This window comes from Anastrepha obliqua, chromosome 2 (assembly GCF_027943255.1).
Source record: "Anastrepha obliqua isolate idAnaObli1 chromosome 2, idAnaObli1_1.0, whole genome shotgun sequence".
In the NCBI taxonomy this organism is placed as follows: Eukaryota; Metazoa; Arthropoda; class Insecta; order Diptera; family Tephritidae; genus Anastrepha; species Anastrepha obliqua.
In genome coordinates this window covers 128,917,835-128,943,041 of record NC_072893.1, presented here as the reverse complement: position 1 = coordinate 128,943,041, position 25,207 = coordinate 128,917,835, and the positions used below count along the sequence as shown (strand labels likewise).

At 38.3% G+C, this 25,207-nt stretch overlaps 2 protein-coding genes across 5 annotated transcripts; both read right to left on the bottom strand.

The window, feature by feature from the left end:
* Positions 1–4,524: 4,524 nt before the first annotated feature.
* LOC129238019 (UDP-glucosyltransferase 2-like) lies at positions 4,525–19,851 on the bottom strand. 4 transcript variants are annotated; one of them, XM_054873048.1, is made up of 2 exons: positions 19,104–19,851; positions 4,525–5,736 (listed from the first exon to the last, which is right to left on the bottom strand). In XM_054873048.1, the coding sequence occupies exons 1-2, from the start codon at positions 19,793–19,795 to the stop codon at positions 4,818–4,820; spliced, it is 1,611 nt and encodes a 536-aa protein (XP_054729023.1). In that variant the 5' UTR covers positions 19,796–19,851; the 3' UTR covers positions 4,525–4,817. The 4 variants fall into 4 exon arrangements, with proteins under 4 accessions (XP_054729023.1, XP_054729024.1, XP_054729025.1 ...); XM_054873049.1 differs by lacking the exon at positions 19,104–19,851 and adding an exon at positions 17,587–18,294; XM_054873050.1 differs by lacking the exon at positions 19,104–19,851 and adding an exon at positions 14,038–14,817.
* Positions 19,852–22,196: 2,345 nt separating this feature from the next.
* Positions 22,197–22,823, bottom strand: LOC129238426 (UDP-glycosyltransferase UGT5-like). The gene has a single exon (XM_054873449.1). It carries the CDS (start codon positions 22,821–22,823, stop codon positions 22,197–22,199), a length of 627 nt encoding a protein of 208 aa, XP_054729424.1.
* Positions 22,824–25,207: the final 2,384 nt, after the last annotated feature.

Genomic DNA, 25,207 nt, shown 5'->3' with positions numbered 1-25,207 from the left:
GCCATTTTAAATCATTTGAGTTAAGCAATTTCCTGTGATTAATGCAGAGGTTATAAGAGGTCAGAAAAAAAAGTTTCGGTAAAATTGAATATTTTCTGAACTAAAAAAATTTAATAAAGTAATTAATAAAAATATTTAAAATTAATGAATTGGAAAACGAAGTAAATGTAACAGGTAAGATTGAACAAACAAATAGCTTTGCTAAGTTGCTTAAATTTTTGCAATTAATAGGTTATGATGAAAGCAGTCACATCTCGTTTTTAGAGGGCAGTGGGGCTGATTTACTAACAAATGTTTCTAGTACTCCACTATGCAGTGAGAATGAGGCAGATAAATCAAATTTACAGGAAAATCTCCGTTTTGACAGTGATGACTCAGTCCTAGATTCCGACTATGAGGACTCAACTTCTACTAATAATGGAAATAGTAGCAATTTAGATGATGATGAACTGCTCAACGAGGCCCGACTACATCCCAAAGAGCTTATTCGAGGAAACAATCATGCACAAGACCGAACTTGGGAAAAGCATACGTTAATGTAAAGAGGGTTGTTGTGTCGGAAAGAAAATTGAGACCTCTTATTATTGATTGTCGCATGAAGTGCAAATCAAAGGTTCCGCTTGCATTTCAGAAAAGCATTTTTAATAAATATTAGTCGTTGGGTACGTACAATCAGATAATTTTTTTCATTGGTTCCTTAATTGAAATCAACGATAAAAAAACTCAATATATGCAAAAACACCCTGAAAGGCCACGTGAGCAAAAATTTCAGGCTGCTTATTATGTTGAGTTTGAAGGCCAAAGAGTGCAGGTATGCCAAAAATGCTTCCTACAGTGTTTTGATGAGAGTGCCAGTTTCGTCAAAACTGTTTTGAAGAAGAAATTACACTATCCTAACAGTGACCTTGTTGATAAGCGTGGATCAGGTGGAGGAAAAAATGTACTTAGGGATGATAAAGTTCAACTTGTAAAGGACTACATAAACAGCTTTCCAAAATACGAAAGTCACTATACCAGGAGAGATACAAGTTGCCAATACTTACATGCAGTATTATCCCTGGCCCAAATGTATACTTTGTTTTGCGATAAATACAAAGCCAACGTAGTTAGTGTTTCCTCATACAGTGGTATTTTTAAGAGTAAGTTGCATCTTTAAGGCCTTTCTACACGATATGGTTTGTACATATGACTTGTCATTCTTTCTACACTCACGTATTGTCGTATGACTTCCAATGCTTTAAGTAGTTCAATTTATTTGCTAAAATTGCTATTTCTAAACAGGAATCCGATGATATTCTACTACGTGATTTAGAAAAGGAACTCTTAGCCCATCAGAGTAAAGCAGATTTTGCATATGAGTCAAAAAGAAATGACAAAACTTGCTCTTCCGATGATCCCAAAGTTAAAGTGTATACTTTTGATTTGCAGCAGTGCTTGCCTACCCCATACTTAAGAAACTCAATAAGTTTCTACAAAAGGCAGCTTTGGACCTATAATTTAACCGTATAACTGGCACCCCACATTGCTTTATGTGGCATGAGGCACTTTCTGCCCGTGGCGGCAATCAAATCGCATCATGCTTATTCAAACATATAAACAATCTTCCACAAGTTAATCATGCAATCTTTTACAGTGATTCCTGTATGGGACAAAATAAGAATTCATTCGTGTGTGCAATGTTCACATTGGCTCTTGAAATTAACCCCACTTTAGAAATTAATGATCACAAATTTTTAGAACCTTGGCACACGCACATGGAATGCGATGTGGATCACGCTGTGATAGACACAAATACATCATCCACGTGACTGGTACAATTTTATAAGAAGTGTACGTTCCAGAAATCCGTTCAACGTAATTGAAATGAACTTACAAGATTTTTTTTTATTTCCAGCTTTTCTTAAAAACAAAGCTAATGTGGAGAACCAATAATCTAGATGGGGGAAAATTCGTTTGGAAAGATATTAGATGGCTAAGATTACAAAGAGAAATTTTGCAAAAATTCTTTATAAAACCACTTTAGACGAATATGCTCCTTTTAAAACATTGAACTTGTTACAACGTGGTGTAAATTCAATAGCAATAAGCGACATATCAATGCTAACACAAGACATTAAGATCAGCTCAAAAAAGAAAAAGGATCTCCTTGATTTACTACCATTTGTAAATCCATGCTTTCATCCTTTTTATAAAAGTTTGTTAACAGATAACTCAACTGATGTACATCCAGATTTAGTAGAAGGTGAATCAGAAACCGAATAACTTCGACTGATATACATATTATACTTATACTTTTAAATAAATAAATATTACATATAAATATTACAAAAATAAGTTTTCGGAAAATTTCATTTAGTTTAAAATAATCAATTTGTAAAATTCCTTTTTTTTTTAAATAAACTCGTATTAGTGAAATGGACTAACTCTTTATGTTGATAAATTTATATATGCAATAGTTCCTTAACTCAATATGTGCCACACAAACAGCAACCAATTCTTTTACAATAAAAGCCTTAGTCAACATAGTCATTCTTATATCATATGTTATGTTTGCAATAACCACTTTTATTTCTTTTTATTAAATATCTCCTAAACAAAGTCAAGTTTCATTATAATTGTTTAACTGAGCATTGTGCTTGAAATGATCAATAATCATGTATTTACAGTTTTTTAAAGCTTCTTTCTACATTTATCAGAGACGCTTCTGAATATAAAAAGCTATTTATCTCGGAAGCAAAGTTAACGACTTAGGCGATTATTGCTTATGACCACAGAAATAAGCGCATACTTTTCCACAGTCAAGTAGCTTTAATACTAAAAAAGATAAAAGGTACATAAGTTTCAATCACATCAATTTCAGCTAATAACATAAACAGCATTTTCACCTTGCAAGCGGTACTGGCATCACTAAAGAGCTGACCTGCAGCAGTGAGCTGTCCAGCCTCACACGTTGAAGGCGCAGATAGATATTTAGAAGCAACTTTTTCAATAGAAAATTTGAGCTTTTATATCAGTATTCAAAAATATTGCAATTTCTTGGCTACAGATATTTTATAACATTAACGATCAATTCAATATTTTTTGAAAAATTATTTGTTTTAATTGTCAAGTCGAAACCGAACCGAACTTTCGTGACCGTACATGACCGAAATCGAAGTTCGGTCGTTATCTGGTAATAATAAAATAAAATATAAAAATGCGGGCTAGGTGGCAATGTTTTTTTTCATTGTACTGTATTTTAAAAATAAAATCACAGATGTTCAGACGTACGTTTGCGCTTATATGTACATACAGATGTACACAGATATATATAATAAAAATTAACCCTGGACTTTGACAGCATTTTTCATATCTATTTAATATGTTTACGAACATACTTAACTTAGAAGTTCATTTATTATTTAATATTTAACTCTATGCTTAGTCTTGCCATAAATTCTGTGACAAATTTTATAATGCACGGCGAGAACGAATTCGCAGAAGAAGCTCCGTTATTTTTGCTTTTGTTCGTATGCATTGTCTACTCATAAATTATACTCAGTTTCGCATTGCAAAAGTGCGGCAAAAGTGCAAGTGAGATTTACTTCTGAAGTGACAGACAGAAACAGAAGTGGTCGTCCTCGCGTGGTTCGCGCCAGTGTAGCCATAAAAGCCGTTTGAGAAAGAATTTGCTGAAATCCCCTTAGAAAGCAGAAAATCATGTCCAGGGAAATGAATGCATCGACCAGATCCATATCAATACTAATTAAAGATGATCTCCACATGAACGCCTTGCATTGCTCAACTGGTCATCTTTTGACAACGCGCTTAAAGAAATTTAGACTCGACAGAAGCAAGCGGCTTTTTCGGCGGCACGCGGTTAACGGCCATGAAAATATTCTTTTCACATATGAGAAAGTTTTCACAGTTGAAGAAGTGAATAGTTTTTAATAAGCAAAACGACAAAATCTATGCTAAAACTTCTAAAAACGCAAAAAAATTTTGTTCCAAGGGTTCGGCGTGGCCACCATCCAGCCTCTTTTATGCTTTGATGTGGAGTGTCTTGTAAAGGCGTTTCATCCCCTCATTTCTGCGAAAAAGGTGTTAAGACCGTGGCCAAAGTGTACCAGGAGGATGTCTTAGAAGGCGTGGTGTGGCAGTTAAGCAGTACTCTCTGTAATGGAGAGCGTTTGATCTTCCAGCAAGATTCCGCTCCAGCCCATAAGGCTAAAACAACCAAGCATAAGGATAAATATCAATATTCCTGGGCTCATGGCCCCAGAAGATTGGCTGCTTGGAAGTTCAGATCTGAATTCATTGGACTACAGTTTGTGTTCTGAATTGGAGAACATGGCCTGTCGAAAACCTCATAGAAATTTGGATGGGTTGGAGCGCGACTACCATTTGGAATTCGGAGTACGTTGGTTCGAATCTCCGTGAAACACCAAAATGAAGAAAAAGTTTTTTCTCATAGCGGACCCCTCTTAGCAGGCAAAGACAAACCTGCGAGTGTAATTCTGCTCCAGAATAAAAAAGTTTAATGCGTATTTTCATTTGGAAATATTCGTTTCTAAAATCTTTATTTTGTAAAAATATTTCCTTATCTTATTAGGACAGTATTTGTCTTCTAATTTCGCATAACGGTAATATGCAAGTATATGGTAAATATTTTCTCATCAAATTTCTCAAAAGCTAGGATCGCTAATCCATTCAAATTTATTAACGAAGCACAAAATAAAAGAAATATATTAAAAATATTTATTTAGTTAAAAAAATCGATCATACTTTCCAACTCAATTATTTACAATACTAAACTATATTAAAAATATTTCTCCCATTTACTCGTTCTTTTTCGCTTTCTTCACCTTAACTTTGGTCACCTTGGCTGTTTTTGTCTTTCTTCTACAACACAGCAGCATGCAAATCTTCACGAACACAGCCACAACGCAGCCAAAGATTGCCAATAAAAAGCCGATTACATCGAGTGACATTAGTTGCCAGCGATTCATGTGGACCGCCGGCGATTGCATGTGCTTGGCGCCGTTATGCCGCAGTACATACTCCACCCAGTAGACGACTGTCTCACGCGGTGACATTGGGCGGTCGCGATACAAGCGCGAGAAGTCACGCACCGTCTTTGTATACTTGGGATTGTGCAGCACTTCCTGTATGGCTTTGTTAAGACTCTCCTCCGACAACGTTATGTAGTCCACGGAGAGGCCGTAGCCCGAACGCTCAACATTTGCCATATTTGATGGTTGATCGCCAAAGAGCGGTATGCCCACCATGGGCACGCCATGATATTGTGCCTCCACCACGCTGCCCATACCGCCATGTGTGATGAACAGCTTGATATTAGGATGCGCGAGTATGTCGTCCTGTGGCAGCCAATCCTTGTAGATGATGTTGTTCGATTGACCAGGTCGGTCTGAGTCGCCCCATTTCCATAGCACTTTGTAAGGCAGCTTCGAGATAACATTGAACATTATCTTCGCCTTCTCCTCGGTTAGATGTGTACTTTGAATATTGGTGCCCAAACTGAAATAGATGACGCCCTCTTTGGCTTCGTCGAGCACCTTACCAATATCCGCGGGCAGAGGATCGGGTTTCTCTTTGATTTGTATGCCACCGATTTCGATTAGATTGGGAACGTTGGGACGAATTGGACCCTGGCTGAAGTGGTGATTGACGAAGACCAGCGAGACATTTTTGCGCACCTCATCGAGTGGTGGGTAACGATCTGGCGGGAAGTTGTAGCTAAAAGAGAAGACAGTGGAAAGCATAATGAGTTTTAGATAATTGGCAAAGGGTATATTTAAATAAAGAAAGGAAGAGAAAGTAAAGATTGCGGTCCACACGCATATAGAAATAACTCAGAGCAACTTCTGATACCAATCACTGCTGACACTCAATTAAAAGTGCATTTTATAGCACACTCCTAAAATTCCCAGAAATTTTCAACTTTTAAAATTTTCGTTGATTAGTTCAATAGTTTCAATGGCTTAGAAAAACTCACTTAAATGCGTTGAGCTGTGAGTTCAAGTCTTTCTGCTTAATTTTTGACTATTTGTTTTTAATTTCTATGAGCAGCTTTTTCATAACAGAAATACATTCAGAGGTTTGGCATGGCCTGCCGATTGGCGACTACGATTAGAATAAACTTTTGCTATCATGTCATACCATATAACTCATTTAGAATTTCACGAGCCGTAAAGTTGAAAATATAAACTGTTCACTTGTGGACCTCGTGGTTTTCTGACTGCGAACTTCGATCCGCAATATATTGATCACCGAACTCTGACTCTTGCGCTAATAATTGAACTTATTTAATTGGTCGAGGAGACTCTATGGTCTTCATTTTTGTCCGATGTCTTATATGGCCTTATTGATTTTTGAGTCAGACTGGCTTGCTTAAAGCTTCTTAAGTCAGTGTTTCTTGCAGACTCAAACCGAGGAGTCCCAGTTTACGAATATATAACCCATAACACAAGCGATTGCTCACTTTAACTTCGCGAGCAACATATTTTTTTACTTTATATATACATATTTATATATAATTGGCACGTAGACCCTTTTCAGGGGTTTGGCCGAGCTCCTCTTCCTATTTGGTGTGCGTCTTGATGTTATTACAGTAATGGAGGGGCCTACACTCGGAGGTTTGGCATTGCCTGCCAAGGGGCGACCGCTATCAGAAAAATGTTTTTCTTAATTTTGGTGTTTCACCGAGATTCGCACCTACGTTCTCTCTGTGAATTCCGAATGGTAGTCACACACCAACCAATTCGGCTACGGCGGCCGAATACTTTGCTTGTATTTAAACGTCAGAGTCACTTTCACCCGGTACATTTTTCCCACTTTTCTTTCCTACTTTCCTTTCTCAACGATTTCTCACAAAACAACTTTTCATTCTCAGACAAATTTATTACTTTTTCTCTCACTCGACTTACTCGTAAAACTTTTGTGATTCTCGCTCCACTTTCAGGGTTATAAAATATGTTTCGAAAATGGATACAACAAAATTCTGTACACGTTCCCAAAAGTCCAATGGCTGCTTGCATTCGCTGAACAGGGTCGGGACATAGGCGGCCTCTATTGGATTCTTCACTAAATTGTGTACCGCAAAAATGGGTTGTACCATAAACGAGATCACCATTGGTGCTTCAAAATGCGCGCTGAGACCCAAATGAAAATCATTCATGAAGTAACCCAGCACAATGAGATCAAAGCTGCCTGCACCATGCGTGGCCAGGAAATGCTTCAAATTCGGATTTGAAAACGATTGATTGGCTAAATTGGTGACTTCTTTAATGAAGTGTGGATAACGTGCGATCAAGGATTGCTCTTTCTTAACCAAACGACGTAGAAAGTCCTTAGGAAACAAAGGCAGATCCAGTTGTATGTATTCATACTTGGCCCACTTGTAGGGGTTTTTGGTTGAAGACAGTACAGTGACATTGTGTCCCGCTTTGTTGAGCGCATCAGCAATGGCACAATGAATGCGCAGATGCGATGGTGAAGGTGATGGGAAGAAGCCAAGGATACGCGCGGAATGTACTAGCGATGGTGAGCTAACGAAGCCACCCAGGAGAAAGACAAAGAAGAACGCGACTGTTACAAATGATGTACCGCGTAATATCATTATAACGGAGCTGGTAAATACCGAATCACTTTCATATCCAAAGGCAACTGCGTACATCAAAAGTTAGTTGGACGTATTAAACCAGTCGCATCAACAAAGAGAACAAAGATTAGATCATTTTTAATGAAGACTTTGCTTACTAAATATTTGCATGAGGATTAGACGGGGCAAGAACCACTTAACTGCAGCAAAATGAGATTAAGAAAACACTTAACGGTATCAGTATTTACTCAATTGTGTGGCTGCATTTAATACAAACGGCGAACTTTTAATAGCAGGTGGCATCTATAAATTTGCTGATAAGTGAAAAAGTTGATAAGAACGCCTCTGATACGGGGTGATAAGAGACGTGGGAATGGCACAAATGATAGATGAGAAAGCGTTTTAAGTGACCGCTCTAGACATGAGAAGTCTGAAAGTAAAAATAAGGTTTTTTTTATCTCGGCGCCGAATGAACAATGGCGAGCAATAGTTGTAAAACAATAAATCTTAGTCCAATTAGTTTAGTTTGCTGATTAATTTAGGTAGAGCAGTAACCTGTTTGTTTTTGAGCAGAAAAGAGGAGGTGTGTAATAGGGTTTTATCTATAGTCATCTCATCGGATAGCTCAGATAATTTCTTGCTTCCGAAAAGCAGCCACTAAAGTCTGGTATCTAGGAGGCTGGTATCTATGTAGATGAACCTCCTGATTCTCCAAAGATCTTAGGGAAGATAAACAATTTAAGTAGAAAGTTGGCAGAACGCCAGGGAAAAAGATGAACTGAAAAGGATAAGAAGATACTTCTGAACTAAATCAAAGAGTATCTACGAAATTTGATCGAGTAGGAAGTGGAGGCTCTGTCATCCTCATAAGCAGCTCAATAAATCGAAATCAAACACATGCATATGCCGGTTTTGAGAATACAAGCACCCACGAAATGAAATTTCAATCTGCTAGTTGTTGTGATCCTTACTACTCCCAAAATGTGGAAGAAAAAATTGGAATGAGTGATTAAATTCGTAAAAAATTTTTCATAGCAGAAATACACTCGGAAGTTTGCCATTGCCTGCCCAGTGGCGCCCGCTATTAGAAAAATTAGTCTATTATTTGATGTTTACGCACGAAGATTGGAACCTACGTACTTCCGAATGGTAGTCACGCACTAACCCATTCGGCTACGGCGGCCGGCCAAAACTGAGATTAAATACATTTTGAAATTTAGTTGAATTAAAATTTGTTTATAAACTGGGATCGGTTTATGTACGGCCTGTTGGATCTGCAACGTTTGTGTGAAAGGCTAAAATGAGAGCGAGAGCAAGTCAGCAATTGGTCGCGGCTAGAAAAATAGTTTTAGGGATATTTTAAAAGTAAAAGTTTGCGGTGTTCAAGTCGTCTAGCTCAAAAAACTGTAGTCCCATCACGCATTCACAACGTCTAACTAAAGCTCGGTTAGCCACACAGTCACATCAGCGCCCGTTATCTATTGTTCAAGCTGTTTTATATAGTATATGTACAATGAAATGTTGTATCCATCCAACAGATTCACCAACGTAAATCACTTAACACTTTCCACAAAATTGGGGTTTGTTAGCCCCTCAATCACACTTGAATACTCTTCTCACTCACTTGTAGTATTTTCTTGTGTGATACTCCAACATCGTTTGCACCACATTTTCCTCGATTATCGCGACAATCATATTTTTTACACGCTCTCGGAAATTCATTGGCTGCACCAAATAGCCAAATATGCCTGGCATATATGCCGGCTCGCTGGGATTCCCCACATATCTATTCACCGCATAGATCGGTTGAATCATGAAAGAGAACGCAATGGGGCAGCGAAAATGCGCCGCCAAACCTAACAGAAAATCGTTCATAAAATATCCGAAGAGCAGCAAGTCGAAATCCCCCGCACGGTGCTGCTGCAGAAACTGCTGCACGTGCGGATGATGCAACGTTTCATTGGCATTTCGATTAATCGAACTCAACATGGAGCCAAAGCGTCGCCAAAATGCTTGACGTTTATTTACCATATCCGTAGACATGAGTGGATGTGCGCCCATGGTTTGCAATTCGATATATTTATATTTGGCATGCTTGCGTACATTCGGTCCGGAAGCGATGACTGTGACGTCATGACCGGCATGCGCCAGCGCATCGGCCACTGCGCAGTGCACAATGATGTGCGATTTGGAAGGTGAAGTAAAAAAGCCAAGTACACGCGCCGCTTCACCACATGCCGACGGATAGACGGAGAATAGGCACGATACGGCGATGTAGATTCCGAGCGCTCGGGGGCGGCACGGGTAGCGCAAGCACATCTTATGGAGTAGACGAACGAAACGTGAGATGACGCGTCAAGCAACACACGCGCGTGTTTGCTTACTTGCTGGTGGTCTATGTAATTGGACAATTCGTTGAATACTGAGAGGTAGAACCCGTTTTCGGCTAACATAAATACACAGCAGGCAACAGCTGTTAGCTGGCGGTTTTTACTTTGGCTTGTGATGACTAAGTAAAAATGCCTGAAATTCGGAGACTTATTGAGAGTGATTATTGTGGAGCTTGCTTCTTTTTAGTTGAGTTGTGTTGTGTATGCGCGTGTGCGCTTCAAATGAGCAGTGCAGTCGACTTTTTTGTGTTCCAAAATTGTGACGCTACATTAATCCATTTGGGGCCTGTACTGGTTTGCGCTCTTTTTGCAGGAAATGCTCGCATATGGCTGATTTACTGTCATTGTCACTTACCCGGCTGCACATCGCGTTAACAGTATTCGGTTCTTAGAGAATTTTTCAGAATCTCCTGTTGAGCTGACAAAGTTTTAAAGCTTCGTTAAGATTTTTGTGCTTACAAAACACAAACTTCTTTTTCCTTTTTATTAGCTTCTTTGAATGGATTAACCCAACCTAACTTTTCATTTTTGCTTAAAAACCTTCGCTTTTTCAACACTCTTCTTATTTCTCCCTCACATTTCGTGTACATTCTCGTTTAATTTTTCCAACTTGAATTTGCGCAATATTTTGTTATATTTTTCTAGTTGTTGTACAACCACTCTACGCCAGTTTTTAGCTGGTCACTCACAGTCGTATTCGCTTTCTTTTGCTGGCGCAGTATCTGGGTCAAAACTGTTCATTTCTGGTTTCTAATTGATGTAGTTACAAAGTGGTTCGTATATAACTAGTGATTTTATGACTCCCTCTAAATTTTCACTGCCGCGGCGTAAGTGTGAGAAAATTTTCTTGACGCCAGTTGCAAGACATTGTGTTGAGACTTTGCTATTGATTACAAGTTTTTGTGCGAAGAGTAAATGAAAAACGCCGAGTAGGGTTGGGGGTAAAGGTTGGAGTCAAATTTAATACACACTCTAATTAATGTGACTATAATAAAATTTTGACGTCTAATTAGAAAAGTGTGTCGACTGGATTCGTTAAATTTTCTTCCTAATGGATTCTAGTGTAAATAATTACAACAACCCTTAATTTAATAGAAGCTATGCTAATTTTTGTATCAAGTGGGGGCAGGGGTAAGGTATTTGAACTTTTTTGATTTTTTTTAATTTTTTTAGATGAATGCATAATAACTGAAGAATATTGTGTTGAAATTTCAAATTCATTGGAGCTAAGTTGACAAAATTGTGAGTATTCAAGCTGGGTTTCTTTACTTCTTCGAGTTTAAAGCGTTTTTTGAAACTTGTTATTCTTGAAGTTTATGTACGCCATTACCCTAAATCAACTGTGCCAATCCTTTAAAATTTTGAATAGTACTTCTTCTTATAATTCATTAGGATTGCTTTGGAGCTTTTTTAAATAATAACTAACTTTACAATAACAATTTAACCGATTTAATTTTTTGGAAAAATGAGTTTTTTGGTGAAAATGAGCTTCCAAGTGCTACGAAAAATTGAAAAATAAAAATAAAACCTGCGAACACTTCGCCAAACAAATACTCTAATAAATGCAGTTACGGTTTTTTGCTTTAGATGATTCTGTTGCGAGTTATGATGCACTCGTATACCGAAAATCAACTTTTTTCCAAGGTTTCTGTGGAGATTCACTGCCGAAAGAAATTCTGAAAAATGTGCAATTTTCACCTCACTCTCTTCAATGCCTTTCTACCGAGCAACACTTGAACAATTTTTCTTGTGAAGTAGCCTGGTCACTGGTGTGGTAGAAGTCTACGCAAGTGCGGAAAATCTCTGATTGCCATTCACTTTGAAGTGGCCAGCACGATTCTGCTGCTTAAGGTATAAGCAACTCATAACTTTTGGGCTTTGTCCAAGTAGCTTCCGAACATTCGTTTAGAGCGAGCTAATGTGAGAATGTGGTTTACGGTCAATTAATACAATAAGTAAATAAGCCTGTTCACTGGGGTCCTTCTGCAATATTCCCCATGGTTTTAAAGCAGAAATGAAATTTTGCAAACTAAATTTAAGGCAACTTCTTTGCTCAAGAAAATATTCACAGAATACGTGCGAAACCGTGAAAAAATGTAAATATAGACATGACATTTGGCACTAAATACCTCTGACAGTATTACCCTAACCTAAGTGAAACAACTTACTAAACAAATTTTAGCTTAATTCCCCTTATTCATTGCTTATAGCACTGACCACTGCTTTCTACTTCGACTTACTCAAAGATTTAATGCATATCGATTCGGCTATTGCAGAAACTGAAAGAATGAGAAGAAGGAAGAGTCTGTCAGACGTCTTTTCTGTCACTCTCTTGCGCGCATGCCACTAGGTTTAGATACTTTGGCTCATCGTTCTTGAATGATACTGATTACCTTAGGAATGTAAATATCAGGCAGATCAATGGGTTTGCACATAAAACAAAATAGTTTAACGAGGAGTAGCAGTAACAATGGATCGGCAACGGTCTAAGTGAGCTGTTTCAAAGACCGACTGTCACTTCTACTTACCCACCTACCTACCACCTCACTTACAGTAGTAAGATGGTACATTATTTTTTATATCCCAGGTTAAACATTTTTTCTGAAGTGACTAAATCGAAGTTTTGAATTTGTCTCCCCTTTTGCTTTTCCCCTCTTTCAAAAACTTACTCGTAAAGCTTTTGCTGTTGATGTTTCATGAACCGTACAAAACCAAACTCTTCAAACAGCGTAACCACATAAGCCCAGATGAAACTCATTCATAAAATAACCAAGTATGAGCAAATCAAAAGCACCAGCTCTATGTTCTTCGAGAAAACGCTGAACACGTGGATTTGTGATAGATTCGTTTGCTGATTTGGATATCGCCCTCATTATACCATCAAATTGTCTATACAAAGGCGCCGAATCATTTATCATGCCCGTTAGCACAGCGCTACCGAATCCTGTGTCATTAATTTGTATATACTTGTACTTTGCATTTGGATATGTATTTTTCGTGCTGGCAATTACAGTGACGTCATGGCCTGCATTAGCCAATGCGTCGGCAATGGCAGCATGCACTATCAGATGTGATTTGGAGGGTGATGGAAAGAAGCCAAGTATGCGCGCCGCAGTGACAGCGTTGAAGTGATTGGCGGTCAAGCCGAGCAGTAGCAGCCAATATAGCAACGAAGGCTACATTTCGAATTCAAATTACGTAATATCACACGAGTACATACGAGCGTGCGATGTGACAGTACACTTCGTTAAATGTATTGTTTCACACTACCGAGCGTTAAGTTCTAGGCGATCGCACGTACAAAAGTAAACTGAATGCGACTTTATATTGGAAGCATAAATTGAAAGTCATTGAGGCAATGTTTTGCATTTTGATAGTATCTTATCGATAATTAAAATAAATATCTTTATGGTCACAGCAGCTGCTTATACGCAGTTGCCTGTATTGACTTGACAACAACATTTTCATACATATACTAGAGAAAACTGTTTTTCTTCATCGGGCAAGTAAGTTGGATGACAAAAATATGATTTATTATCTAACTTTTCTACTATAAATAAGTAAATAAATAATGTGTAATGAGTAGTTCTGTACCCACAATAGCTGGCCAATTTTAGAAATGTAATTTATTGTTGTTATCTTCATAAGCTAACGCCTCTTACAACTTGTTTGTGAAAGCCTCTCAAGAATTATGCACAAAGCAGGTGACCTTATAAAGGGTGATTGAAGGTACTTTTTCCAATGGAGGTTTTTGACAGATCACGCGTGACTACTGCCAAACTAAATATATACTTTTTCTCAGTATTCGTTTGCGTCTCATCTAGGAAAAACTTACGCCTCAACAACGTTTACAAACCGTACAATTTTATTATGAAAACCGAAATACTGACTCCGACTTCTACCTCCCCACCTACCTACCACCTTACTTACGGTAGTAAGATGGTACATTATTTTTTATATCCCATGTTAAACATTTTTTCTGAAGTAATTAAATCGAGGTTTTGAGTTTGTCTCCCCTTTTGCTTTTTCCTTCTTTCAAAAACTTACTCGTAAAGCTTTTGCTGTTGTTGCCTCATCAACCGTACAACGCCAAACTCTTCAAACAGCGTAACGACATAGTTCTTCATACGCGCAAAAAAATCCATCCGTTGTACCAGATTACTCAACAAGGTCGGCACGTAAGCCGCCTCGCTGGGATTGCCCAATAGCTGGTGGATCGCAATCATGGGTTGTGCCGAAAAGGACACGATAATAGGACATTGGAAATGCATAGCTAAGCCCAGATGAAACTCATTCATAAAATAACCAAGTATGAGCAAATCAAAAGCACCAGCTCTATGTTCTTCGAGAAAACGCTGAACACGTGGATTTGTGATAGATTCGTTTGCTGATTTGGATATCGCCCTCACCATACCATCAAATTTTCTATACAAAGGCGCCGAATCATTTATCATGCCCGTTAGCATGGCGCTACCGAATCCTGTGCCATTAATTTGTATGTACTTGTACTTTGCATTTGGATATGCATTTTTCGTGCTGGCAATTACAGTGACGTCATGGCCTGCATTAGCCAATGCGTCGGCAATGGCAGCATGCACTATCAGATGCGATTTGGAGGGTGATGGAAAGAAGCCAAGTATGCGCGCCGCAGTGACAGCGTTGAAGTGATTGGCGGTCAAGCCGAGCAGTAGCAGCCAATATAGCAACGAAGGCGTCATTCCGAATTCGAATTACGTAATGCAACACGAGTACATACGAGCTTGCGATGTGACAGCAGACTTCGTTAAATGTATTGTTTCACACTACCGAGCGTTAAGTTCTAGACGATCGCACGTACAAAAGTAAACTGAATGCGACTTTATATTGGAAGCATAAATTGAAAGTCATTGAGGCAATGGTTTGCGTCTTGATAGTCTCTTATAGATAATTAAAATACATATTTTTATCGTCACAGTAGCTGCTTATACGCAGTTGCCTGTATTGGCTGAACAACAACATTTTCATATACTAGAGAAACATGATGGAAAGAATAATAACTTGATTTAGCATTTTTTTTTTGTTATTTACTCTCGGAATTTTAGTTCTTTCTTCATAACATTTTTCTAGCCTTTTCTAATTAAAAGTAATGTTTATAATTTTGTAAAATATACATTTTTTAAAAATTAGTTCAATAATTCACTCCGTTTTATTTAGCTTTTCTTTTTTTAACATCTGGTAGCATTGCTCGCGATTGCAGTTGTTGTTGGTGTTCTTCAAGCCTTCAGCAGTCAAATCTCTCTCTCTTGCCTAGCATTGGATATAAAAATGCACTAAAATGCCCATTTAAAGAAAATAAAACACCAAATTTCTATTGAATTACTTAAAGAACTTTGTATGCGTGACAAATTGTCTTTAAAATGTGCGTTTGTTTAAAATAAATGTGTTATGCTTATGTACAATTTAATTTATGAGTTTTTTTGTCAAGCGAGACTCTTTGTTAAGGGAACGACTTTTTTTGCTATATTTGAGGTTATGTAACTAGATAATGTACTCTTTTTGTAAAAAAGTCAGTATGGTTTCTTTAGTATTTTCTGGTATTTTGTGGCTTATTTTTGCAATGAATACACCTCTTGATGCCCTATGTCCCACTAAGGATTGATGGCCGGAAGAAACGATTACACCTCTATGGTTTTAATTCGCATTGTAAAAAGGTTTTCAATCTTAAGAAGAATTGAGAGAAGAAGATTTAATATTATTGCATAACCTTAAATGGAGCCAAAAATTAAATTTACACTTTCAAATTATCAAATTTTATAAGAGTCAAACAATCGTCGTTAGCACTAAAATCTTCTCAGAGTGACCTTTTTTTAACCTTTTTTTGTTTAATAATATAGTTTTTTTTAACTTAAAGTTTCGGTAGCTTTAAATTAAAAAAAAAAAAGAAACAAACACGAAACTTCAAAATTTTCGCATTTTGGGTATAGAAAAGCACTAAATTTATTATGAAGAGCAAGTGGTTGGCAACGCTGCACAACTCGGAGAAACGTGACGTTACGCACTCTTGATGGGCGCAATCTTCTTTCTATCATTCTTGCTAGAGAAAACTATTTCGGTGTTTTGTTAGTAGTTTTTCTTCATCGGGCAATGCCTCGCCATATTTAGTAAGTTGGATGACAAAAATATGATTTATTATCTAACTTTTCTACTATAAATAAGTAAATAAATAATGTGTAATGAGCAGTAGGGTACCCACAATAGCAGCATTTTTGGAAATGTAATTAAAACTTGTTTGTGAAAGCCTCTCAAGAATTTTGCGCAAAGCAGGTGACCTTATAAATGGTGATTGGGGGTACTTTTTACAATGGAGGTTTTTGACAGATCACACGTGACTACTGTCAAACTAAATATATAATTTTTTTCAGTGTTCATTAGCGTTTCACCAAGGAAAAGCGACTCTTCGTGAAAAGTGTTTTGGGAAACGAATTTTGTTCAGCGATGAGTCCCATTTTTTTCTTAATGGCTACGTCAATAAGAAAAATTGCCCTATCTGCGCGGAAGCGCAACCGGAAGCTATTCAAGAACAGCCATTACATCCATTGAAAACAACCGTTTGGTGCGGCCTATGGGCTGGAGGAATCATCGGCCCATAAAACTTCAAAGTTGGGACTGGCGCCAATGTAACAGTGAATGGCGAACGCTATCGCGCCATGATAAACGACTTTTTGATTTTGATGTCGCAAATTTAAGTCCCTGATCTCTAGAACTCTTGGTTCCCACAAAACGGTGAGCAATTTACCTCTCGTCTCGGACCAGTGAATTGGCCACCGAGATCGTATGATATCACACCCTTGGATTTTTAATTGTGGGTTATGTATAGTCTAAATACTTTGTATACAAACCAGCTTCGATTGAGGCATGGGAGCCAATATTGATAAAGTAATTCACGAAATACCGACCTAAGTCCTCCAGCGGGTCATTCAAAATTGGTGTTTACGGATGACCGACTACGGCGCAGTTGCGGCCAACATTTGAAAGGAATTATCTTTAAAAAATATATGTATGTAATGAATGGTTCTACTAAAAATAATAAAGATTGCTCAATCAAATTGAATTTTCGTGGTTTTATTTCAATTTAAAATTAGATACATTTAAATTGATCACCCTTTATTTTTCTGGGAACGGATTAGTGGTAGAATAGGTGGTACACCGCCCATATTTTCAACAAAATTTAAGATTTTTACGCTTCAAAGTACGGTCTATCGTTTGCCACTAACTCAACTTTCGAGTGGCACAAGAATAACTAATTCTCCTACGAGCCAATCCAAGAATCGATACATTTTGCGACTTCTGAATAAAAGTAAAAATGCTAATCAGTCAAAGTATGTGTCAACGATTAAAACAGAGGATAGTCGGAAGTGGCAATGCCTAAAGTGTACGGTAGGTGAAGTAAGACCTATTTCAGTGCCTCGAAGTACGCGTTCACGCCTTTTGCGGCATGAAACTGCGCGTTGTTATGCGGGTGTATTACTTTGTGGCCCATTTTCAAGCCATTGTTTAATTATTATTAAAAATTATTTAACTAATAGCACATTTAAACCCTTCCCCAACCGCACTTACTTGTAGAATTCTTGCAGTGGTGCTTCCATGAAGTCATCAATAGCAAACACTTCGAATAGATACCACAGAAAATTTAGCACACGATCGTGGAAAGCCATTGGTTGCATCAATCCGCTTAGGCGAGTGGGCACATAGGATATCTCATGAGAATTCGCTAGCCAATTGTGCAACTTTTGCGTTGGCGCTGCTACAGAGAACATTACAATGGGACACTTGAAATGTGCACCCAAACCCAAATGAAAATCGTTGCCCACATAAGTGATCAGCAGTAGATCGAAGCTGTCCTCTTTGTAGGAATGTAAAAACTGCTTTATTCGCGGTTGTGCCAGTGTTGCATTGTGTGTGCGGAGTAGAGGATGTAAAAGGCCCGTGTATTTGAAGCCCGTCATGTCTGGCATATTTATAACCAGTTTAGTCACATTATCACCAATGGTGGGCCCATCTATGCGTATGTACCGATATTTGGCGCCCGGGTAAACATTCCTTGTGGCACCAAGCACAGTGACATTGTGGCCAGCTTGGGCGAGTGCATTCGCCAGTGCGCAATTCATCAGCTGATGCGATCGCATGGTGGTGGGGAAGAAAGCGAGTATGCGCGCACTATCGCTGCTATGGATGATGGTGGAGAGTACGAGTACGACGCTGAGTGCAATAAGCGATAATGATACGGATGCCATAATTGCTTAAACCGCAAACCGCGCGCTGACAAGGCAGTTACACTACTAAGCGTTTTGCCGCTGTTAGTTGACTGATAAGTTGCTCGATATGCAAACAGGTGCATGTAATTTGATTTTATATCGCAGATAAGAACTTCGATCATTATTTGCACTTGGATTTAACGAAGTGTGGCAGGTACAGTAACAATTATTTGATTACACGTAGCTGCCACAGGCAAACATAGAGTCGTTAACAAGTTCCCACGACATCCAAGCTTTGCCCACGAACATTAACTGGGATCTATCTCGTAGACTACTCTCGAAGTTTTATGAACGGAGCGACGAAATTGGACGCCCTTTTCGATTCTATCAAAGCCGGATTGTGGAAGAAATGTCGTTTCGGAGATAGACGGTTTTTGCTCCAGATTATATGCAGTTCGGGAAGGCTGCTTTATGCATGTGGGCTTGAAGGAACCGGTATTCATTGGATGGACGGGGGCGTTGTTTAGATATAACTTTCTGTTTTTACCAGCATTAGTAATAGCCTCATGGGTTGGTGTGTGATTACCATTCGGAGGTGCACAGGTTCGAATCTCCGTGCATGACACACCAAATAATACAATAGAAAAAGTTTTTTCTAATAGGGGTCTCTCCCTAAACCTCCACGAAAAAGCTCCTCATAAAAAACCATACGGAGTCGACTTAAAACTCTAAGTTCATCCATTTGTGGGACAACATCATGACGCACACTACAAATAAGAGTGCCTTCTTGCGAAGGTAAAATAAACTAGAAACGTTCTATTTGTTCGCACTATTCCAACTCTCCTAAGTACCAAATTTCCTCACCACTTTCTAACTTACTCATATAACTGCTGTGCTCGTTGATCCAAATAGACACACAACAGATCCTCCACCAACGCTGTAATATAGTTTTTCACTCTTTGAAGAAAGCCCATTGGCTGCTTGAGATGACTGAACAAGGTGGGCACATAGTCTACCACATCAGGATTGCCCACAAAGCGATTAATTTGTAAGGCCGGTTGTATTACCCACAATATCACAATAGGACATTGAAAATGCGCCGCTATACCCATTTGGAATTCGTTCATCACAAAACCGAATAGTAAAAGATCAAATGCACCCGCGTGATTATCGTGCAGAAAGGCGCGCATACGCGGCTCCCACAATGTCTCATTCGCCATTCGCATAGACTCTCTGGTTGTGACCAGCATACTCTGAATGAACGACTGCCGGCTATTGACGACGCTGCGCAGTGCTTTTCCATCTACTTGGCCACCATTCGGCAGCTGTAGCTGTATATATTTATATGTGGCATTTGGGTAGACATTCTTGGTCATGCCAATGACGGTGACATCATGTCCGACGCGTGCCAACTCTTCTGCCACGGAGCAGTAGATCAGCATGTGCGATTTGGAGAACGATGTGAAGAGCCCGAGTATGCGTGCGCTGGCTGCGTCTACCGATTGCGGCGAGTGCAAGGTGGAGCAGGCAAGCGTTGTGATTATTAAAATATTTAACTTTGTACTAAACATATTTTATGACGAGAATTTTCACAAGGCGAGCGTTTTAGTTAACTGACTTAATGAAAGGTTTGCGTTAAACTGCGCTTGAGATTTGGACGTTATGTATTTGAGGAGCAGTCGTTGTGAGTTCAGCGAATAAATATGAAAACGACTCAATCAGGAAAAACGGGAATTTTGTGATAACAAAGCGTCGCTGCGTCTAATGCATCACTCAAGCAATTAAATTCATAAAGTCAAGCAAGTTACGGCCAATGAACTCATGCTCTGCAGTATATAATACAAATAAGCAGAAGGCAAAGGCGCAAGTCAAGTTGTGTAAAAAAGACAAACGTTTGTATGAGTCCAGAAACGCAGGGCAGAAATGGGCTTAAAAACACTATCTCTTTTTGTTTGTTGCGTTCTTCCAGAAACTCGGATTGAGAGAATCTTAACGTTGAGATCTACGCAACTCATGTGGCCGCGGAGCTGATAAGCATGACTGACCACCTCACTTCAAAACTTGCCTGCCTTGCGGACAAACAAATTGGCGTTTAATGCCCTTACGCCCGGGGCTTCTTCTTTTTCTTGATTGGCGCGATAACCGCTTATGTGATTTTGGTCGATTTTAACAAAGCGCGCCAGTCATTTCTTTCTTTCTCTAAAAAGGCGTTATTAAAGAATTCACACACAACGATTGGTGCAAATATCAGCATGCCTACAAGCGCGTAAATCCGGAACGAAATAGGCCACATATCACATCGAAATGCTCCTCTCAGCAGCTAAAAATTTTCACAAGATGCCGTCTAAGTCATACTAAAATTAGCCACGAACACCTTCTAACTGGGAAAGCAGCCCCCGAGTCTAGTATATGCAACCGCCCACTCTCTATAAATCACATTTTAGATCATTGCCCTAAGTTTTCCAATAGTAGGAAAAACATATTTAAAAACCAATCACCTTCCGTCGCATTAAGAAAATACTCACCCGATAATGTTAAAGATATTTACAAGTTTATATACCAAAACAATCTACTATATCTTGTATAATACAATGATGATAAAATGTTCTCTAAATCTAAGTTGTTATACTCAGTAATGTTAAAATATATTAGATAAACATTAGGCCGATAGTCTTAGTAGTTAGTGCCTCTTTTTGTAATATAGTTATTTATAATTATGTTTCATTATTAATAAATAAATAAATAAATAAAAAGGCGCTTAAAAACGTATTCCCACGGGAATACTTAAGGGTTCCCTGGACTATTGGCCATATGGCCTCTTAGCTCGGAATCTCGCATAATTAATAATAATTTTGTAGGAGTTATAGAGATTCTCTTTACCTCTTTACGGTGAATTAATAAACTGCCAGTAAATTTCCCACACTCCGAATAACCCTTGAAACCTGCGTTGCCATTCATAAGGCGGAAATTATATTCCCCGGTCCGTTAGGGGTCTTCTTTCTGCTAGTTGAAATATGGCGCATACCGCTCTCGATTTCTGAAGATTCTAAACTCTCACGCCCTATGCTCCAATAGCAGTTAAAGCAAAAAAAAATGATAGTATTGTAATAAATTTTATATACTCTGATCTTACACTAAATATTCGCGTTCTCAGAGATTAGCTATACGTTCGCGATAGGCGAGCGCTGTTTGAAAAAACTTGTTCCACCCTTTTTGATATTTTATTATAATAGTAGATCTACAAACTAGCCTACTGCTGATATTTTACGCTCAACCAGAAGTATTCGTGCTCTTTACTTTCTGCATATTATTATTTTGGTTTTTTATTTTGGTCTTGTGATAGCGAGCGTTGAGTTGAGTGACTTTCGTACTCTGATAAGAAGCATTGATAGGCTTTTGTTTACAATAATAAAATAATTTACAATAGATTGCGTAAACTGTGACATTGAACTGGAATATTATGAAAGCCATAGAGATGAAAAATTTTGCCATACACCTATCCAGCTACCTGATGTCACCTGTCAGCTACTAAAGTATTTAAATCGAAAATTAAAAAAAAATTGAGTTTATATTCATAGCGAAACCTTACTGCTTTTCCCTTTAAATCTTTGAGTGCTAATGAATAAATCAATGCTGCAGTGCTATTTCTCTCTCATATTATACGTCAGTTGCAACAGTATCACTGTCAGCGGCCACCGAGTATCTCCAGTCACCAGTCAGCAATCATATTTACTATTATGCCATTTTTCTCTTACGCACACTTCAGTTGACTCAGTATTCCTGTCAGTTATCATTGAATTTCACCAATCACTAGTCACCAGTCAGCAGTCAGCAGTCACATTTAGTGCTATCCCATAAATCATCAGTGCTATGCCACTGAGTGTCACCAGTCACAGTTTGTATTCTATTCAATAAATCATCACTGCAATGCCATTTTTCCCTTCTAGGTATGTCTGCTCATTCCCTCATCACTTACTTGTAAACTTTTAGCCACTCTCTTTCAAAAATCGGTAACAAAATCCACTGCTCCAAAAAATTAGCCAGGTAATTCACCACGCGATCCATAAATGTCAAAGGCTGCTTTAGATTACTAAACAGCATAGGCACATACGACTGTTCCGCTGGGTTACCCACCAAACGATGATTCACGAAAGTCGGTTGTATCTGAAAGGAGGACACAATCGGGCAGCGAAAATGCGCACCAAGTCCCATCGTGAAATCATTGAGTGCATAGCCCAATATCACCAGATCAAAAGCACCTACGCCATTATTGCGCAAGAATTCTCGCATCTTTGGATGATTGAGAGTTTGATTGTCAATAGCGGAGATCGACTGCGGCATGGTGAATAGAGACAAGTAGAAGTGCTTCGGTTTGCTGACCATATTTTTCATAGAGAGCTGACTCGTTTGTGCAACTTCTGTCGGATCGACCTGTATAAATTTGTAGGGCGCTTTGGGGTAGACATTTTTCATGATACCGATAACAGTCACATTGTGTCCAGCGCGTGCTAAAGCGTCGGCAATGGCATTGTGTATGAGGTTGTGGGACTTTGATGACGTCGGAAAGAAGCCGAGTATGCGCGCGGCGTGCGCGGGCATTGCACTAAAAGCAATGCAGAAGAGAATAAAATTGAAAAGCGCGACCGACTTACGCGTGAACATTACGGTTTACTTTGTTTTCTTTTACTATTTACACATTTAACACTGAGAACTACACGGAAGTGAAGTTTAAAAAAAACTAAAATTTTTATTAACCACAACTGCTTAATATAGTCATTTACTAACAACCTAAAGTGGGTACACTTCACGCGACATTCTAGGTTGATAAGCTATTTATTATAAAGGGGGTTGCAATAAGAAGATTTTTTTTTTATGTTTGTATAAATTTGAAGCATTCGGAATGAAAATATTATGGAGAGTCAGAGTCGCTAAATGTTCGTTGTGCCGCCGCTGAGAGACAACGGTTTGTTTTTTTTGTAAAAGGTCCAATCAGTTGTTTTAACTAATTGAGAATTTTGAGATGCAGGAAATAAGGTTTCTTCAAGTTCAGTGGCTTTTAGATTAGCCGCTTAGGCTTAGTTTTTAACTTACTCCCTTAAGAAATATTCCTACGGTGGGTGCTAAAATCACTTTATTTAGGTTACCGTAGGAACTACGCGAAATTATTTGAACTGAAATTTGAGAGAAATTTATTTTTGTGTCTATGGTTGTGTGACATTCCTTTAGCCTACTAACATTTGCGCTTAATGCAACCCGATGACAATAGTAGCATTTTCGGCCGCATTTGGCAAAAAATTACGGTCCAGTCATGCTTCAAAACCCAAAAGCACACCAAGCTATAACACAAGCTGAATGTGGAGGCTTCTTAACATTGCCAACAGTCATTCAATTGTAACAGTCTTTCAATTCGTCTGAAGTGGTGAGTTTTCCTGAAAAACCAACGAAATTTGGTGTCCACAGATAAGGGAGAATGGGGAGTTGTGAGACGGGTTTTGTTTTTGGACCCGTATTACTCAAAATCTTAATATTCTGCATATGTCAACGATGGAATCTTTAGTCAATGAATACTGGAAGCTATTGGTATGGCCTATTTAACAAAACTACAATTTTCCTTAAAATTAAAATTGTATATAATAATATAAAATATAATACAAAATACAAAAATGTGGGGAGTTGTGAGACACCATGGTTTAAATCAATAAAAATGACTTATTTTAGTTGTTAGTTCTTTATTAAGATGAAAAATAAAAAAGAAAAGACAATTGTTATAAAAAAGTGTATAAAAAATGCAATGCCATCAATCTGATGATTCGCAGTGAGAACATGTATAATAACCAGTTCGTAAATTGGTACACTTTAGGTGCACAGCTCGATCGCATACATTGCAATGAATGGAGTTGTTTCTGCTTAACTTTTTCGGCATTGCACCTTTGCAGAAGATATATATACATGATATATATACAAACAATGCATGAATATTGCGAGGTACTTATGAAAGATGCGTTAAAACGTCGAAAAAAAACGGTGTCTCACAACTCCCCACATTTGTTGTCTTACAACTCCCCAAATCGGTTTTTTTATAAATGGCCGCGTAGTCATAAACACATCGAACGTTCATGCCCAAGTGAATGTGTAAATTCAAAGCTAATAGAACAATTAATAGTTTGTATATATTAACATTTGCAATTTGCTTCAACAACTGATCGAATGTATCGCAAAACAAATGATGAAAAAAACTTACCGAGAAATTCCAAAACACAGTAACTGGAGAGACGCGTCGAATGCGTGTAAATATGACCAATGCTAGCTGAAAAGTGAGATCGCATCGAGAAAACTTGTTGACACTTAAAATCGAATGCAAACAAATGAATAATGCCGAAAGGTAACAATGTCTCACAACTCCCCATTTTCCCCTATACAATTTGAATAGCAACTTTTTGACGTGATAACGTCTTATAATTCGATTTAACAGGCTGCACGCACGAAAAAATGTGTCGTTACCTTGCTCATTACTGTTCATATGTAGTTACCTTGCTCATTACTGTTCATATGTAGTTACCTTGCTCATTGCCGTTACCAAAATGTGTCGTTACCTTGCTCATATGTAGTTACCTAGCTCATATGTAGTTACCTTGCTCATATTAGTGTTACCTTGCTCATATGTAGTTACCTTGCTCATATTAGTGTTACCTTGCTCATATGTAGTTACCTTGCTCATTAGTGTTACCTTGCTCATATTAGTGTTACCTTGCTCATATGTAGTTACCTTGCTCATTGCATTGAATGAACTGCAAGCGAAAGCGCGGAAGGAACGACAAAGCAAACAAAGCAAACGAACGGCAACGTTCGACATCTTGCTCTCCCCTACTTATGTGAGCGTATATATGTATGTATATGCGCATATGTACATATATAAATTCACGTATTTGTATTGGCATATGCCTTCTTATTGATTATTATTAATTTGATTTACTTGAAGAATT

Coding starts and splice junctions, on each gene's coding strand:
- LOC129238019 (XM_054873047.1), bottom strand. CDS start 9,919: ATGTGCTTGCGCTACCCGTGCCGCCCCCGAGCGCTCGGAATCTACATC. Junction 5,737..9,224: donor CACACAAGAAAATACTACAA/GTGAGTGAGAAG, acceptor CTTCTCTTTTAG/CTACAACTTCCCGCCAGATC.
- LOC129238426 (XM_054873449.1), bottom strand. CDS start 22,823: ATGCCCGCGCACGCCGCGCGCATACTCGGCTTCTTTCCGACGTCATCA.